The sequence below is a fragment of the Lissotriton helveticus genome, chromosome 5_1, assembly GCF_964261635.1.
Source record: "Lissotriton helveticus chromosome 5_1, aLisHel1.1, whole genome shotgun sequence".
NCBI lineage: Eukaryota > Metazoa > Chordata > Amphibia > Caudata > Salamandridae > Lissotriton > Lissotriton helveticus.
The window spans coordinates 434,597,035-434,617,412 of record NC_136065.1 but is presented as its reverse complement, the minus strand read 5'-3'; the positions used below and the strand labels follow the sequence as shown (position 1 = coordinate 434,617,412).

The following is a 20,378-nucleotide window of genomic DNA, read 5'->3' as shown; positions in this document are numbered from 1 at the left end:
TTCACATGTTCAAGAATAAGAAACCTCAGTTGTGAAATAGTATGTCGTTGTTCCTTCCAATGTAACACCAATGGTGAGGTGAGATTCTCATTGCGAATGCGGCTTTTATGCTCTGTAATACGTACTTTGGTTTTGCGTTCTGTTTTTCCTACGTACATTTTTCCGCATGGGCATTTTATAGCGTACACAACATTGGTCGTGTTGCAATCACTGGAATGTTTAAGATGTATAGTTTTCCCAGAAGTTGGATGTGGACACGTGTTACCTGTGATTACATTATTGCAATTTGTGCAATTAAGACATCGTGTAGTGCCCTTGTAGGCTGTTGGTTCAATTGAATGTGGTTTCTTCTTTAATCTCTCCCTTAAGTTTGGTCCTCGTGTGTACGCATGTAAAGGAAGTTCCTTAAAGATACCATGAAAGTCTGGTTCCAATGTCAACAGTTCCCATCGCTTGTTGATGATCTTCTTGATCTGTGCTGAGAGAGTTGTGTATTTGGTCACAAACACCATCCGGTTCTGTGAAGATTTCTTTTTTTGTGTCAGTAGATCCTGTCTTTGCATCTGTTGTACCCTATTCAATTGCGATGTAATAACATCTGGTGGATATCCTCTAGCCATGTATTTTTGAACTTGATTCTCAAGTGTGGTCTGGCACGTTTCTTCGTTGGAGCATATGCGCTTAATGCGAATAAATTGTGATACTGGTAGATTCCTAATCAAATTCTTAGGGTGGAAACTGGTATATTCGAGTGCACTGTTCCGGTCAGTAGGCTTGGTATACAAGGCTGTGTCAAATCCATTCACTGTTTTCGTGATTCTGACGTCTATATAGTCAATGGTGTCTTTGCTGATTTTATGAGTAAACTGAATCCTCGCGTCAACTTGATTTAATCTGTTGATCAAAGATTCCAACAAATCCTGAGTATCGTTCCAAATTAAAAATATATCATCGATATATCGTCCATACATCAGCACGTGTTTCCATTCATCCTGTGACATGAGGTGTTGTGATTCAAAGTAAGCCATGTATGTATTTGCATACGCAGGAGCCCCTGCAAATCCCATTGCTGTCCCACTTAGCTGTGCATAGAACTCATTTTGCCATATAAAATGGCTATTGTATAAGCAAAATTTCAGCAATTGCAGCAAAAAGATTTTTTTAGTGGTGGAAAGCTGCTCCATTTTTAGTAATGCCCATTCACTGGCTTCCAGTCCTGCTTCATGGGGAATAGAGGTGTATAGAGCCACCACATCTATAGTGCACATAATCCAGTGGTCCTGATACCCTTCTTCGATCCACTTCAGTTTGTTAAGGAAATCCGTGGTGTCACGTATGTAAGAGCTCCAATGTTGTACAAATTCCTGCAGGTGGTAATCAATATATTGTCCGAGGGGGTCAAAAATTGACCCACATCCCGAAACAATAGGTCTAAAAGGTGGGTTGGTAGGGTGCTTATGAATCTTTGGGATCATGTATATCAATGGCCGTCTCGGGTGTTTTTGCGTCAAAAATGCAGCAGTCTGCTCATCTATCCATTCATTCTGTGTGGCTGTTGTCAAAATGGTATGCAGCATTTGTTGTAATGTAGTTGTGGGATCAGATGGTAATTTGAAATAAATGTTTATGTCATTCACGTGCTCATTGACTTTGAGTTCATAATACGTTGTGTCCATAAGAACCAAGGCGCCGCCTTTATCTGCCGGTTGTATAGTGATATTCGGGTCGGTAGCCAGGTTGTTGTTGATGTTCAGTTCATTTTTAGTCAAATTGTTATGGTAAGTTTTTGTGTACTTCAGTGTACGTAAATCTCTTTTGACTAACAACTCAAAGGTATCCAGCATCTTGTGTGAGACCGGAGCTTGGAAAACACTTTTGGGTTTAAATTGCCTTTGTGGAATATCCTGGTTAGAATCTGTAGGTTCCACCACGTTTTCAAAGTAGTGCTTGAGTTTCAGTGTCCTCATAAATCTGAAAAATGCTCCTTCTGTTTCAATCTCATTGGTCGCGATTGTAGGAACAAATGTAAGTCCTTTGTTTAACGTTCTCATTTGTTGTTTAGTGAGGGTAATAGACGAGATATTGATAACTAGGTCAGTGTTCGACCACTCCTCAGTTCCTTTCCGACTGTTTCCTCGCCTTGTTTTCCTCTTGATGTAGACTGTTCCGTCTGGGACGTGGGTGGTTGTGCTGGTGTTTGAGCCTGTGACAAAAAATCCACCTCTCTACTAATGGTAGCTTGACTAGCCATCTCTGGAGGTATTATATTCCCATCTTGGGTGGTTCGCACTGGTCCTCTTCGAATGGATGTTTCCTTATCTGTTACAAGACTTTCCTCTGAGGAACGTGCAGATGGTGATGTTTTTTTAGGAATAAACTGCCGTCTGGCATAGATGTCAGCCCACGTGTACACTTCATTTAGTTTGTAGTCTATGGTGTCACGTTTGTATTTCCTCAATTTACCCTCCTGCAATTCTTTCTCATATTTATCCAGTTTGATGTTAATGTTGTCCAAGCTGATTTTCCAGGTGTCTGCCTCCATTCCGGCCTCAAGTTCTGATTTTAAAGTATAGATTTCTTCTTCTAACTCTCGGATGGTTTTAGAGAGTTCCTCAATTATCAATAAGATGAGATCTAGTGAGCATTTGTTAAGTATGCTAAACCATTTGTCCATAAATTTCGAGTTGAGATTGAACCGGAAAAGCATAGGTTTGATAGATAAGCGCAACCCTCTGGGTATCCTTTTTGCCCGGTGATATTGTATCAGCGTAGAGGCGTGCATCCTTTGGTTTAGTTGGCGTCGGGTAATGTACTCCAATTGTTTTAATTGTTGGCTGATGGATCCCCCATGTGCATCCATATTTCTCACTTCCTTAATTAAAGAATAAATTTGATCCGCCTGATCATTGGTATAGGCCATCGTGGTGGCCCTATTGTCCGTCATTCCACTAATTGTTTCAAACTGCATCTTCGTTAGATGATGGGTGCCTCCTCGCAAATGACTAGGTATTATTACGAAGAGAAATATTCTGGATCAAATTTCTCGGGACCTTGGGCCCAGTGGGTTTGAATGATAAATATGATCTTTCATGTTACCTATAGGATATATTTTCATGGTTCTGTAAATGCATTCATGTATACAATGTGACATCATTATTTGTTATGAATAGGGCAGTCTGTTCATTCACAGACTAAAGCACTTTATTCACATAATGGATACATGCATCCTGAGGCTCGGTTGATGTTGGTTACCTACAGTATGCCCACAGTATTATTCATGATGTACCATGTCAGCAAAACTGTTACATATTAATGCATCATCTTGTGCAATATGGTTGATGACTACTATACCTACAACTGATAGAAACTGTTATCGTTTATCATTTATTGTCAACGTTTGATACTTAAATCACCAGGTAATATTGTGTATTGGGCTCAAATACAATCTACCATGATAACATTATTTATGCTGTCGATAGCATGCAAAACATTCATTATATAATGGCACCAGTATTCAGATGTACTACATAGCCCATGATGCACTACTTATTATGTTAACACACTTTTACTTCCAACCAGGCGAAGTCCATCTTAGGTTCGCAATTTCACATGGGTGGCTACACCCTACCGTATAAAATACAGTATCTCCTGTCTCATTGACTGACGCTCTATCGGGCATTAGTAGATAACATCGCGCATTGTATACTTGGTTTACACCGCACTTCATTGCGGGTATTTAATATTCCCCTTAATTCGTCACGATATAGCAGTCATTCATTTAAGTTGGAGTATATGACTATAGAGTTTCATTAGCATCTTTGATGTTGTCATTGATTGTACAATTGCAATTACAAGGGATGATAAGCTGATTTCCCCATTCCAAGATGGCGCGCACGTCAACTTCTCTGTTAGTTGGTCAGTCCGTTTTTGATTCTTATGGCCACGTCACCATGTGGACCAAACTATATTTGAATGGAGTCAGTCGGCAGTACTCCGTATCAGACCCAAGAGGTTAACAGCGAGCGTTTGTGGCAGACGACCCGTTTTTTCAGTATAAGGTAAACTGACAGTCACTCATTATTGCGCATTATATTGCGTACGCTTTTATTTCATATCTGGCAATAACAAAGTGCCTTCGGTTCTTTTTTCCGTGTAGAATTAAGATTTCGACGAAGATAAGGTAGGGCTATTTTTATCTCGTAGTACATGGCATTTTTTGGTTGGGATTATGGTTTAAATACTGAGCTACATTTATTATTTATCATTACAGCTATCAGCATTCAGATCACCAGGTATGTCATTTAAACACCTTTATTGCTCATCATTTAATCAATGAGCAAACAACAGCATTATCAACCACATATATTTTCTTGGTTGTAGAGTTGGCATTCATCAGCATTACACCACCAGCAGCTGAATATTAAGGTACGCCATATATCATAACTTTCAAACACCCCATGTCTCCTAACACACAGATACTGACATACATCACTTTCTCATTTCTTTTAGAACTGCACCTGATGAAGGCACCGACCACGTGCCGAAATGCATTGGGCTTCATGTTAATCATTTGAAATGTAAAATACAGTTAAAATGATGTACAAACTGTCATGCTTTCATAATTGATCTGTATATATAAATGTGTGAATTGTTATGATGACACAATAACAAACATTTGAATCATGTATAATTCATCTCAAAAAATTGTTGAATAAATGTGACAATCACCACTATAAACATTTTTATTATGGTATAACATTTTGAGTATGGTTTAAAGTGCATAGCACCAGGTGAACAGTGCATGATTAGGTGGGCCACCACTCACCATAATTTAACCATTTAAGATGAAAGCAGAGAACGATTGCCTGTTAGCAGTACTTACAAAAATTACTTTTATGGTAAGTCTACATTGCAAGGGATTTGTATAACTGATATGCTATAGCCTACATGAAAAAACAATATGAAACGTGAAAAGACTGATAAAATAGGAATAAAATATTTTTCCTACTAGTGAGCTCTGAAAAGTTGTAATTAATTGGTCACTGTAAATTAATTGTTAAATTGTAGAATCACTTGAAATGTACAGGCAATGAAAAGCAATTGGCATAGTCTTATCACATGCAGCATGATTTGTTTATGGTTAGAACAATTATTTATTTTGATTGACTCCTGAGGATTAATAAAAGTGCACCACATTTAGCATATGGGATAATGATTTCATTAATGAAGTACATTTGTAAAGTATATATTGTTTTAATATTTATCATTAGGTTTTGTATGGTATTGGTTGTAGTTATGAAGACGTTCTCGTTGAAAGAAACACATTACCTGCATCTAATTATAGCGATATAAGCAATAACATGTTAAATCAATAAAGGATGCTTTAGGACGATGTATTTTGATCAGCGTGTGCTGCCTATTATTGAATGGTACGAGTGTTTGGACTCCAACATCTTTTAATAGTTTGCTGAGAATTTTTTGGAGAACACTTGGTTTATCAGCAAAAGGTAAATGCGTCGGAACTAGGAGATGTAGTACTATTTCTAGCGTCACCACTGTATCAAACTGTGTGATCCTGAGAAAAAGTGATCTTGCTTCGCAAAAAGTTTGTAGAGCTTGATGTCGATTTAGTTTGCAGCGAACGACTACTGCTTCCCTTGGGTGCTCTGGTTCATAGCGAGCCGATGCAAAACTCCCAGCTCGTGATAGAAAATTGTAATGCTCAGATGCATCATAAGGTCGTTCACACCACAAAATTGCAGTAGGAATACATACAGGTTTGTATTTGTTATGAAGGATGCATGTGTAAGAAACTACGCAGGTGAGGATTAAATGTTGTTAGGAACAGGCCCCAGTCACATACGGAGAACTACACACAGCAAATCTCCGTTGCCTCACTACACAATAAAGGTACCATCGACCACGCTACTTTTCTCGGTCTCCAGTGGCTGGCCTTACCCGCCAGCTTCATCTCATCACAACCATGGAGCAGATTAGTTTGCACCCATACGCAACTTCTTAAAGAACACACGTACTGCTCACCGCTTGGGCTGGTTGCAATAAATGGGTTTCAGATTAGAAAGTCACTAGACTCAGTTGTGATAGCCTCCTAAATTGTAATAATGGAATAACTCACCAATTTCTGGTGTTATTCTCAAAGTCCCAGACCTCCGAGTAGGCCTCAAGTAGTTACTTCTTTAGCGTGATCCATTAGGGGCCCTGGGGCTTCTGGTGGAACGGCCAGGCGCGCAGCACCCATGGAGCTGGGGCTTACGTTCAGCAGTGCCTGCTGCCCTAAGCAAAGCTCCCTCTTCGCTCCTCCATCTCCATAACCACCGTTTGACAACAACCGGCACCAGGGCACATGCGCACAACCCACTCTGGTGGCCAGGAAGTGCAGTTCTTTCGGGAAACATACACGCATGCGTGAATCTAGTTACCTGTTTTAAAAATAAAAACACTGGCAATTAATTGCTACTGGACGCTCACTACTAATTATAACAGGAAATGCAGTTTTAAAAGAACAAGTGACCAGTTCTACGCTGTGGCTCTATACATTTTTGACCATAAAAACAGTGTGTTGTTAAGTGACTGAAATTGAGATTCCCGTTTGTCCTTAGCTGTTGTTCAACCTCGATAATTACAACGTCCTCGATTTTTTGAATCGTCGGCGCGCGACATCGATCGTACAATGGATCTTTTCCCAACAGAAACCTCTTTAAGGAGATGACACTTAAGACCCCATTAGACAGAAGACACACCGCCCACCTGTCAGTGTACATAGCAAAGAAACATTCATGAAAGTAGAAGAAAGACTATCATGCTTGAACTCTTAGAAAAGGGAAAGAGGACAACATCACCAAACCAGCACTCATTATGGAACAATGTAAACACTCCTAATATGGCCACCACGTAAATGTACTGCAAATATAGTACGCGTTCTAGGCTTATTTGTGTATCTGGTATCGTGAGTATGCAGGCAGTGCGTGGTTACTCTTCCTGTAACCGAAGTTAACCTCACAAACACTGAAATCATAGCAAAAATATGCCAACCTAATTAGGCCACTGTCTGCAGCACAGTGAGATGTTTTTTAATATGTTCAAAAGACCGAAGCTCTTCAAGGTCAGGACTTTAAACAAACCGCAGAAGTATGGTTTGGCAAGCAGAAACCTGGCAGGACTGCTGCAGAAAGCGTGCAAACAACTGAAGGTTTGTACCTTTTACATTTCTCCACTATGGACAATGCAGTCGCACACTATTCCTTTTGTTGTGTATGTATCATTGCATTCTGGGTCTTCTGATGTTTAGAATGTTTACATTTGATTTCACTGCTCGTGCTGGACGCTCCCTCATGTGTAGTTCTTTTGCTTCAACTGACCAACTCGACTTTCAACGTACCCTTCTTCCATATTTGCAACTAGTTCATAGTATCGGTCCTAGGATATTCTAGTCAAGTCTTCAGTAGTTCACTGGATGGAGGGACAGAGTGTCAGGGTGATACGCACATCTAATAGGGAGCACGGATTGTATACAGTGTTGCAATTTCCACCCACCGTGTCACGCAGTTTTACACACCTAATACCATAACAACTATTCTGGCAAGCTTATTCTCTTGTGTTTACACTTGTAATGTGTGGTGCTTCACACAGCTCTTAAATCGTCTTGGTCTTCCTCTGCAACTGTACAATATTACTGCACCTTTGTTGTGGCAAACACGCACGGTAGACGAAGTGATGTTCAAGACGTATAGATATACACCTGCAAACGAGACGACTATAGTATCAAGGGACGCAAACCCACGCAGCAGTGGAACCTCAGAATCGCCATGCGTTGTAGTAATACATAGAGAACGTGTACTAAAAATAATATCTAACATATAATACAACCTCTCCCTTTCCCCAAACAAACATCGACAAAAATAATCAAACAAAACCAGGCATATATATGATAAAACGGATATAAAAATATGCATCACATTACAAAATCTTTAAACCTCTGAGATAGGTGAACATTCTTTCTGCTGTTTTATATCTGCACATCAGCATGGCTAATACACTACTCGCACATAATTTTCTGTTTGAACTTTGAAAGGTTTCTTATTTCAAACCCAATCTCCTTCTGTAAACATGTTACTATTACAAGCCACGCGAACCAAATAGTAGTTTTTAGGTCTCGCCTGTCAATGCGCATGCGCATTGAGCAGAGCGAGACTATAGGGCTTTAAACAAAGTTTACCTAACTGCGGCGATTTGGTGCTGTGCCCGTGGCTTTTAGGTCAATGCGCTTGCGCATTGACCTAAAATGCGCGTGCACATCACCAAATCGCCGTCTGTTCCCTCAGCCGCATTCCTCCCACACCTTTTGAAGTGAAGCTTAGCTTCACTTCAAAGGCCCCGGCTGCTTCACACCCACATGTCGCTCTACCCGCTCCGCCCCCTCCCCTGCCCGCCGTGTCGCATTTCTCCTCCCCCCTCCCCTTCTCTGCCTTCTCTCCGTCTTGTTTTTTTTTTTACCCGCTCCGCCCCCTCCCCTGCCCGCCGTGTCGCATTTCTCCTCCCCCCTCCCCACAGCAATGCCCTCCGCCGTCTCGCGTGTTTCTTTTGACTCGTTTTCGTTAGGGTTGGTGCTGTCTTTTCCTGCTGCTTCACACCACCTTTTGCAACAATACTTGTGTCTTGATTTGGGATTTTATCTTTTTACACCGAGTTGCAATAGGTTCGTGGTGAATTCACATGTTATATTGTTCAGCAAAGTGGATTATTATTATTCCAATCTGTAAAGTTGCAAAACAACCCCCAGTAAGAAACGTGAAACTGTAACTCGGGTCAAGAACTGCATCTCCGTCACTACCGCATGCGTTCATGCTTCACCGTGTCACTGATTAAGGTAAATCAGCAGTTAGCTGTATCTTTGAATTTGGAGCAAAATGTCATTGGCAAACCTCTATTTTTTTATTAGACTGCATCATCTAAAGAGCTCCTATGCAGAGCGAATAATCATGTTATGCCGCCTCTCCCGATACTAATTTACTGGAAGTTTCTACTAGACAGCTTTGACTATCTATCCCAGCTGATACAATGTCAATCAGAAAAGTGAGCGAGTCACGGATTTTAATCATAACTATTTTTATAACCCTTTTAACAAGACACGGTTTTATGGGCAACTCAACATTTCATATAAAAAAATAGGAGATTAAATTCCTGCTGCTTCACACCCTCATCGTCTACACACACACCTACAAGCATTCCTCCAAGTTGTCTCTCTCTTCAATCATGTGTGTTGTATCCTGCACGAGCGCCGCGTCAGCTGTGACCCCGCTCTGTGCATGTGGACGCTGTGAATGTCCCTGCGTGTGCGCTCCACTCGTGTCTTTCTATGCAGGCTGCCTTCTGCTGTGTGCATGCGTCTGCTGTACTCGCAGACTGTATGGGTGCCTATTTGTGACTATGCCCGCAGGCGTGCGCCATGTTTTGTATACTCTAAGTGTGTGTTCTCTAAAGGAATGCATTTACTGTTGTAGGCACAGTTTGTGTGTACATTCACTTCGTCATCTGCTATGTAGGTATACCTTATGCACGCTGTGTGCGTGAGCCTTCTGCGATTGCCGTACGTGCAGCCTCCTGTGTGTGTTTGCGCCGTCTGCTCTGTCTGTCTCACCCTCAACCCCTCACCCTCACCCTCACTCACCCTCAACCCCTCACCCTCACTCACCCTCAACCCCTCACCCTCACTCACCCTCAACCCCTCACCCTCACTCACCCTCACCCTCCCTCAACCCCTCACCCTCACTCACCCACCCTCACCCTCACTCACCCTCAACCCCTCACCCTCAACCCTCACCCTCACTCACCCTCACTCACCCTCAACCCCTCACCCTCACTCACCCTCACCCCCTCACCCTCACTCACCCTCACTCACCCTCACTCACCCTCAACCCCTCACCCTCAACCCCTCACCCTCACTCACCCTCAACCCCTCACCCTCACTCACCCTCACCCTCACTCACCCTCAACCACTCACCCTCACTCACCCTCAACCCCCCACCCTCACTCACCCTCACCCTCACTCACCCTCAACCCCTCACCCTCAACCCCTCACTCACCCTCACCCTCACTCACCCTCAACCCCTCACCCCCTCACCCTCACTCACCCTCACCCTCACTCACCCTCACTCACCCTCACTCACCCACCCTCACCCACCCTCACTCACCCTCACCCTCACTCACACTCACCCTCACTCACCCTCACCCTCACTCACCCTCACCCACCCTCACCCACCCTCACTCACCCTCACTCACCCTCACCCTCACTCACCCTCACCCTCACTCACCCTCACACTCACTCACCCTCACTCACCCTCACCCACCCTCACTCACCCTCACCCTCACTCACCCTCACTCACCCTCACTCACCCTCACTCACCCTCACTCACCCTCCCTCACCCTCACTCACCCTCACTCACCCTCACTCACCCTCAACCCCTCACCCTCAACCCCTCACCCTCACTCACCCTCACTCACCCTCAACCCCTCACCCTCACTCACCCTCAACCCCTCACCCTCAACCCCTCACCCTCACTCACCTCAACCCCTCACTCACCCTCACTCACCCTCACTCTCACTCACCCTCACTCACCCTCAACCCCTCACCCTCACTCACCCTCACCCTCACTCACCCTCAACCCCTCACCCTCACTCACCCTCACTCACCCTCACCCCCTCACCCACCCTCAACCCCTCACCCTCACCCTCACTCACCCTCACCCACCCTCAACCCCTCACCCTCACTCACCCTCACTCACCCTCACCCTCACTCACCCTCAACCCCTCACCCTCAACCCCTCACCCTCACTCACCCTCAACCCCTCACCCTCAACCCCTCACCCTCACTCACCCTCAACCCCTCACCCTCACTCACCCTCAACCCCTCACCCTCACTCACCCTCACCCTCACTCACCCTCACCCTCACTCACCCTCACCCACCCTCACTCACCCTCACCCACCCTCACTCACCCTCACCCTCACTCACCCTCACCCTCACTCACCCTCACCCACCCTCACTCACCCTCACCCTCACTCACCCTCACCCTCACTCACCCTCACCCTCACTCACCCTCACTCACCCTCACCCTCACTCACCCTCACTCACCCTCACCCACCCTCACCCACCCTCACCCTCACTCACCCACCCTCACTCACCCTCACTCACTCTCAACCCCTCACCCTCACTCACCCTCACCCTCACTCACCCTCACCCTCACTCACCCTCACTCACCCTCACTCACCCTCAACCCCTCACCCTCACCCTCACTCACCCTCAACCCCTCACCCCCTCACCCTCACTCACCCTCACCCTCACTCACCCTCAACCCCTCACCCTCAACCCCTCACCCACCCTCACTCACCCTCACTCACCCTCACTCACCCTCACTCACCCTCACCCTCACTCACCCTCATCCACCCTCACTCACCCTCACTCACCCTCACCCTCACTCACACTCACCCTCACTCACACTCACCCTCACCCACCCTCACCCACCCTCACCCTCACTCACCCTCACTCACCCTCACCCTCACTCACCCTCACTCACCCTCACTCACCCTCACCCTCACTCACCCTCACCCTCACTCACCCTCACCCACCCTCACTCACCCTCACCCTCACTCACCCTCACTGACCCTCACTCACCCTCACTCACCCTCAAACCCTCACCCTCACTCACCCTCACCCTCACTCACCCTCACTCACCCTCACCCACCCTCACTCACCCAAAACCCCTCACCCTCACTCACCCTCACTCACCCTCAACCCCTCACCCTCACTCACCCTCAACCCCTCACCCTCAACCCCTCACCCTCACTCACCCTCAACCCCTCACCCTCAACCCCTCACTCACCCTCACTCACCCTCACTCTCACTCACCCTCACTCACCCTCAACCCCTCACCCTCACTCACCCTCACTCACCCTCACCCTCACCCTCACTCACCCTCAACCCCTCACCCTCACCCACCCTCAACCCCTCACCCTCACCCTCACTCACCCTCACCCTCACTCACCCTCAACCCCTCACCGTCACTCACCCTCACTCACCCTCACCCTCACTCACCCTCAACCCCTCACCCTCAACCCCTCACCCTCACCCTCACTCACCCTCAACCCCTCACCCTCAACCCCTCACCCTCACTCACCCTCACTCACCCTCAACCCCTCACCCTCACTCACCCTCAACCCCTCACCCTCACTCACCCTCACCCTCACTCACCCTCACTCACCCTCACCCTCACTCACCCTCACTCTCACTCACCCTCACTCACCCTCACCCACCCTCACCCTCACTCACCCTCACCCACCCTCACCCTCACTCACCCTCACCCTCACTCACCCTCACCCTCACTCACCCTCACCCTCACTCACCCTCACCCACCCTCACCCACCCTCACTCACCCTCACTCACCCTCACCCTCACTCACCCTCACCCTCACTCACCCTCACCCTCACTCACCCTCACCCTCACTCACCCTCACTCACCCTCACTCACCCTCACTCACCCTCACCCACCCTCACTCACCCTCACCCACCCTCACTCACCCTCACCCTCACTCCCCCTCACTCACCCTCAACCCCTCACCCTCACTCACCCTCACTCACCCTCACCCTCACTCACCCTCACCCTCACTCACCCTTACCCACCCTCACCCACCCTCACTCACCCTCACTCACCCTCACCCTCACTCACCCTCACCCTCACTCACCCTCACCCTCACTCACCCTCACCCTCACTCACCCTCACCCTCACTCACCCTCACCCTCACTCACCCTCACTCACCCTCACTCACCCTCACTCACCCTCACCCACCCTCACTCACCCTCACCCACCCTCACTCACCCTCACCCTCACTCACCCTCACTCACCCTCAACCCCTCACCCTCACTCACCCTCACCCTCACTCTCACTCACCCTCACCCTCACTCACCCTCACTCACCCTCACCCTCACTCACCCTCACCCTCACTCACCCTCACCCTCACTCACCCTCACCCTCACTCACCCTCACTCACCCTCACCCACCCTCACTCACCCTCACCCTCACTCACCCTCACCCTCACTCACCCTCACCCTCACTCACCCTCACCCTCACTCACCCTCACTCACCCTCACCCTCACTCACCCTCACTCACCCTCACTCACCCTCACTCACCCTCACCCACCCTCACTCACCCTCACCCACCCTCACTCACCCTCACCCACCCTCACTCACCCTCAACCCCCACTCACCCTCACTCACCCTCACCCACCCTCACTCACCCTCACCCTCACTCACCCTCAACCCCTCACCCTCACTCACCCTCAACCCCTCACCCACCCTCAACCCCCACTCACCCTCAACCCCCACTCACCCTCAACCCCTCACTCACCCTCAACCCCTCACTCACCCTCAACCCCTCACTCACCCTCAACCCCTCACTCACCCTCACACTCACCCTCACTCACCCTCAACCCCTCACCCTCACTCACCCTCACTCACCCTCAACCCCTCACCCTCACTCACCCTCACTCACCCTCAACCCCTCGCCCTCACTCACCCTCACCCTCAACCCCTCGCCCTCACTCACCCTCAACCCCTCGCCCTCACTCACCCTCAACCCCTCACCCTCACCCACCCTCACCCTCACTCACCCTCAACCCCTCACCCTCACTCACCCACCCTCAACCCCTCACCCTCACCCTCACTCACCCTCAACCCCTCACCCTCACTCACCCTCACAACACATATTGTGTTACAATAGGTGTCACATTTGCGAAAGATAAAACTATTGCCATTGTAAATAACAAAGCTATTAATTTCGCTATTTTCAAAACAAGCACATAAATAAAAAATGTGTCCTTTACAATACCAATAGCTCAAACTTTCCTAATGCGAGACCTATTGCATTGCTGTGCTTCTCTCCCCTGCTGCACTCTCCTGCTCTCTAGAGATGTGGCCTAACGACCAGAGCTGCCATCTAAGTGACGTAAATACAAAACATGTTGCATTCCAAATGCTATAGGTGTCACATTCGCAAAAGTTATAACTATTGGCATTGTAAATGACAAAGCCATCAATTTAGCAATTTTAAAAACCAACAAATATATAAAATATGTCATTTACAAGACCAATAACTACAACTTTTCTAATGCGAGACCTATTGCATTTCCAATGCTTGTTTCAAATTGGGTTTTCTACTCACACAGTACCTCACTACCATATTCACATCATCTCAAAGGGCTTTTCACTGCACCCTTCTTGTGAGACTATCGTTTCCTAGCTTCTCTACCTTTAAGAAGTAAAAAAAATGTGTGAATCCAGTTATTCAACATTTTTTGGAAACAAAACTAGTGCCATTTTTAAATACAAGAATTTCCGGATCTCCTTCCTTTGAGAAAACATTTTGTGTAAAATCTCACTTTCTGTGTTAGGTACACTAGCAAAGTGATAGCTGATCCAATTAGAATACTAATAAGCTAAAACAAGTCGGAATCACAAGTTTTGCGGTATCAAGTTATGGACCTGTAAAACCAACAGCTAATTTCAGCCACAAATGCCCAGGTAATGGACTTAGATCAAACTCTTCCTAGCTTATTTTCCAGCGCTTATCAGATAACAATCTTCACATTTGTTCACGTATACCCCAACGAGCACATCACCGATAATACTTCAACAATTTTTTAGTAGTTAATATGCCAGGGTGTCAACTATATGCAGTATCAATCAATGTACTTTTCAAACATTCTGGAGAGGAAACCAAATCTTTTCTGGTAATCATGCAGCTCTCAATAAATTATTCTGCATTTCCAAATGCTGGTTGCTTTTGGACACCGAACAGTTGTCTCCATTATTGGTCTAAGATCCACATATCCTCAGATTAGTCTTTCAGTGGAATTTCTGATCTAACCATACGGTAACTGCCTGCTGTCTTTTTTTGTGTGGGAGGCATAGGTATTTGGCAAAGTATCTGATTGTAACAGCATGATAAGTTCGTTGTTATGGTCATGGGATGTTATCGGTCCTTGTAACATAGTTCTTACATGCCACTTTAGGATAGTGCTTCGTTAAGTGTATGACGATTTTACACTTGAAAGTATACTGCACTTAGGCCATGGTCGATTTGTTGTTAGAGTTCTGAGGTGTTCTCATGCATTGTAACATATTCTGTAAGTGACCCTCTATGCTAGTACTTTGAGTATTGTATGGGGATGTTACATAACAGATACTTTGGATTCCATTCCTGTGCCAATATTATAGATGTAATTCCTGATCATGAGTATTGTGTAAAATATAATTGCGTGTGTATGTGAAACATGTTTGATGTTGTTTACAGTATATAGTGGGGGTAGGAGTTAAGGTTAATTTAATGAAGCATTTTAAGGTTAATTTAATGAAGCATGGTAAGTGGTAGCTGAACTTTGGAATTTCACGTCTTTTGTTGTTTTGTACTGGAGCCATTATTGACACCCTGCCAACCATAATTTCCTTTTTTTATCTTAAATGTATTCAGTGAATTTTATTTGAATGTATAGATTTACATCTCTTATGATCGTTGGGGTAAGCACTATTTTTAGTTCTCGACTGCTGACTAATCACACGCTGTTGCTGCAAGAGATATTGTTATCTATAAGGGTTTTGGAGTCCATCCATTCATTGACTTCATTCTCACACTACTTTGCCACACTTCTTTGCTGCCTACTAATTGTCCAGTGCATGCTGGCTTCACGCCCTCTTCTTTCATGTAGAGCATGGACTAACTACCGATTGATTTGATTTAATTTAATAACTGTCATTTTGCTGTTCGTCCACTGCTTGCACAGTGCATCAGGCACTGATTTTCTTTATTTGCTTCTTCTTGTCTATGTTGCCTTCCCATCTAGCCATTACAAAAAATCTCCATGACACAGCCAGTGCTGGTCAGGTAATACCACCTTTTTCAATATCACGTCCCATCTACCACTCCCTCCTCTCCCGTTGTCCATATTGCCCACCCCCACCGGTCAGAAGAAAATAAAGCACCATGATGAGGCCAACACTGGCCTTGTCATGTCACTTTTTTGGAACTTTACTTGTAGCAAAGTTGTACAGCCACGCTGCTGTGCAACCTGTCTAAAAGACATTGGCAAAACCAATAGCTTTGTATACATATGTTTGCCCCGCCTTTGAAGCATTGCTTCTTTTGCATCCTTACTTCCATTGCCCACATTCTGGGAGCTATTTTAAAATGTATTTTTCAGTTCTCCATGGTCGTGCATTCTTTCTCTTGCTCTCTGACTTGTGTGCTGCATCCCTCACAGATATCTACTCCCACTTTTTTCTCCCCCTCCCTCAAGTCCTTCCGTCCTTGCCTGCCCCAAATTTCCCGTTGCTCCCCCACCCCTCCTATAAATAAAGAAAAATGCCTTTTAAATTTTTTTTTAGGTCTGGCAGCTGCAATTCGCTGCCCGGTCACGCCTTTTTAAGTAAATGCTTTGGTGTACATTTAACTTTTTTTTAAATTTACTATTCCGAGAATGGCCTCCTCTTTGGCGTCTGCATTATGCATGCCAGTGCTTGGTAACACATGTGTGCATTAACTTCCTCACACTTGGCCGACATTGCACCATGTTGATCGCACACATATCTTGTACCTTCTGTTTTTTGCCAGTGTGGTGCTGCATTGGAAAAATGATTTTAGCAATGCTTGTTTTAATATATGTTGTATTTACAAACATTGCAAACATTCTGTTGAGCCGATATAGCTTGTAATCCCCCTGATGCTATGGACGCAACCTCCACGTCTATAGTTGGGTTATCAACGTGGAGGTCATGCCAACAGACCTACCACTGGAGCAATAGCTGTTGTGTGACTCTCCTGCTCTGGCCTCGGGTGGTGTTACTCGCCTGTCAATGACACAATCCCATTAGTGACTCTATTACGTCATTGATAGGCTAGCACCCAGAAAAACACTTCCTGGTTTCCTTGGCAATGCGAAGGGGGCTGAGAACAGCCAGTTTCCATCACTTCCTGGGAATTATGCTGAAAGGGAAGTGTTTTTTGAAAGCTGAGAAAATCAGTCTTCAAACAACACCTTCTTTTAACTATGGAGTGCCAGGTGATCACAATAACATGTAAAGCCTGCGCCCCTTATACACCAGGACTTTTTATTTGGGGGAGTGTGCAGGGAGCTGTGCTCTCACCCCAATATATACCATCAAATCAGACTTTCTGCCCTCCCGGGGGGGGGGGGGGGCATGGTGGTGGTGATGATTTCCCCAGTCTGCCTTCTCTGTGGCAGAAATCTCACTACACCCTAGGGATTCCTCCAAAAATAAAATAAAGAGTTGGGGTGGCTCACTGTAAGTAAGGCCAAACCCTCCATTCCTAAAAATAGTGTAATAGTCTTTTTCTGCCCCCTATGTGGAGTAGATAGGTGACTTTGCTCCCAGTATGTTCACTCTGAGGGGTAAGGAGCCAATTGGAAACCAGGGAAGTTAACAAAAAATAAAACAAAGGGATGGGGCGATCCATGACGTGAAAAGTCATGCCCGTCCCCTGACCCCAAAAAGGCACTGCAGCCACCTCCCCTCCACCCCCCAGTGCGGCACATTGGAAGATTCACCCTAAACAGCTTACCCATGCCTGGGAGGTAAAAACAAAAAATAAATATATAAAACAAAATGGGTAGTGGCACCCCACCACTCACAGGGCCATATACCCATTGCGAAAAATACACTAGTCTTTCTGCCTCCCTGGGGAACAGGGTAGATTTGAGGGTTTGGCCCCAATCTGCCTGTCAGTAGGGGCAGAAAGCCCCCTAGACACATTTAATTAGAAAAATAAATATAAAACAAAGGGGTAGTGTCTGCCCAATATGCACAGGACCCCAAAAGATGTATATCTTTTTGCTGACTTGTGGGCAAATTAGGGGTTATACCCGAATTTCCCCCCAGGGGGCAGAAAGCCAACGTGACAGCAGGTATTTTGCATTTGGTGCAAAAGAAAGGGAGGCATGAGTCTCACCCTGACATTGGCAATACCTTGCCCAAAAGGGACAAACCAGTCTTTCTGCCTCCCCCCTGTCCATTGGGGCAGAGAAAGGTTTTGCCCTGGATAGTGGAGCAGAAAGCCCACTGTGCCAGGGATTTAGAAATGGTCCCAAAACAAACAAAAGGACAGGGTGTACTACCGCATCATCAACCCGTACCACCACCACCTCAGAAGGAGCACTAGTGTCATTCTGCCTCACTGAGGGGAGATAGGAGGTTTTGCCCCAACTAGGAAGGTTGCACAAAATTTGCCCATCAGAGTAGGGTAGATAGTCGCTAGACACCAGGTATTTTGCATTTGGGGCAAAATAAAGGGGTGCAACATAGCACTCTTTCATTGAGTCATAAACCCACCTCAAAAGGGGCAGACCAGTCTTTCTTCCTCCCTCCCACAGGGTAGAGAAGAAGCATGCCTCCAATTTGTCCCTGGATGGAGGTAGAAAACCACTGGATGGCAGGAATATTTTAAAAATAAAATAAGGGGGTGGTGTTTGACCCGTCCTTACATTATACCCCACACTCAACCCTTAAATCCTGAACAGCCTTTCTGCTTTCATGGGGATTAAAGCATAACCATCCCAATGGCAAGCAAGAGGAAATTTTGGCACGTGTTGTTGGCTGTCGCTTTTAATTATGGGGCCAGGAGAGTGGGGCTAAATCTCAGTATCATTCCATTTTCTTTGCTGAATGCCTGATATTTTCAGGCTTGAGTTGGCTGCCACTTGGGAAAACTTACCAGGCTGAGACATTCCTGAAATCTAGACATTGAGGGGAGTCCATGGTGGTATGCCTCGTGTGTATCACAAGACATATTCTTACCCTCAATGTTCTGCAAACCTCTAACTCACTTGTTTAAAGAAAACGCTACCCCACTTGTGCGGATTGGCCTAGCAACCGCCACATAAAGTCCCCAAAACACAATGTGGAGATTCTGCAATAGGAGTAGATGCAGTAATTGGGCCTGGACTCGGTTGACACCTAGAAAATGAAATACTTGAAAGGGTCAGGGAAGGTGTGCCTCACATGAATCTCACATGTTGTTACCCACAGTGCCATGTGCATTTTCCTTGAACTTCTGTGACTTAAACTTCCGAAATACACATGGATCCTCAATATTGCTACCTCTCAGTGTTACCCGAGTTGACCAGATAAAAACATTGCCCTACTTGAGTGAGTGGGCAGTGTGCCTGTGACAGTAAAATTCCAAAACCTAATGTGGCGACATCAACATTTCCTGTCAAAAAGGTGATCTGATTTGGCAATGGGAGGTAGGTGCAGTAATTGGAGCTAGGCTCAGTTGCCACCTAAGGAAACCTACCAAATTCAGACATTTCTGAAAATTAAACATCCTGGGAAGTCGAGGGTGGTGTGCCTTGTGTGCATCCCATTACTCTTCCTTACCCATAATGCCTTGCAAACGTCAAACTTTGCTGAAAATCATACGTTTTACGTGTATTTCTGTGATGTAAACTTCCGGAATCTGCAGGGATCTACAAAATTCCTATCACCACCCATTCACCCCACTTGTCACAATAAAAGCGCTACCCCACTTTTGTGGCAGGTCCTGGTGTCTGTGACAGGAATTGATCAAACCAGATGGTTTGATTCATTCCTTTTGAGGTCCATAGATCCTTCCACGCAAGCAGGGTAGGTTTTTCTATCTGTACAAGTGGGGTAACAGTGAGTGAACAGGGGGGAAAAAGAGGTTTCCTTCCACTCAGCTGTGATCATGGGTTTTTATTTATCCAGCTGCTTGAGCTTGTAGTTTCAGATGCACACACACATTGCATTACTGTTAAAGTATCTTAGATAACTAGATCATGTATGTTGTTTTTCTTCAGCAGCAGCACAGATGGGGGGAGTGCAGTCATAAACCTACATGTATTTTTAGGTCTGGGTTGACAGTGTCACATGACTTTTTAACCCAGACCAATATTATTCTGCTTTCCTTGCTTCCACACAAATAGATATACATTTCATTTACTTGTGATGCTTCATATTGCCAAACAACGTTTCTTTATAGCCAGACCATTATTTATTTATTTATTTACTGACATTTATAGAGCGCGAACGAATACCCGTAGGCGTCTCGGCGCTAGACTACAGCAATGTCCCTCCCCAATGATTAAAGGCTCATGCAGATTGATATGCCATGTTATTGATTGAATAGCCACGTCTTCAGACTTTTTTGAAACTGCAGGAGTGAAGGACTGGTTTTTATGTGTTGTGGCAGAGTATTCCAGAGCTTAGGAGCCGCGACTAAAAAGCGGCGATCACCCCAGGAGACTGTTCTGGAACGTGGGACCACTAGTTGATTAA

General features: G+C 45.8%; 2 protein-coding genes across 3 annotated transcripts in view; one reads left to right on the top strand and one right to left on the bottom strand.

The window, feature by feature from the left end:
- CEP104 (centrosomal protein 104) overlaps positions 1-6,398 on the bottom strand; it is a 577,612-nt gene extending 571,214 nt beyond the window's left edge. The window contains exon 1 of one of the 2 annotated variants that reach the window (XM_078642632.1): positions 6,137-6,398. The gene's annotated coding sequence lies outside the window, so the exon portion shown is untranslated. The remainder of the gene's footprint in view (positions 1-6,136) is intronic. The other variant, XM_078642633.1, reaches the window with a different exon arrangement.
- A 549-nt stretch (positions 6,399-6,947) lies between these two features.
- DFFB (DNA fragmentation factor subunit beta) overlaps positions 6,948-20,378 on the top strand; it is a 120,373-nt gene continuing 106,942 nt past the window's right edge. The window contains exon 1 of the mRNA XM_078642631.1: positions 6,948-7,210. Coding sequence (XP_078498757.1) covers positions 7,085-7,210 — 126 coding nt within the window. The 5' untranslated portion in view covers positions 6,948-7,084. The remainder of the gene's footprint in view (positions 7,211-20,378) is intronic.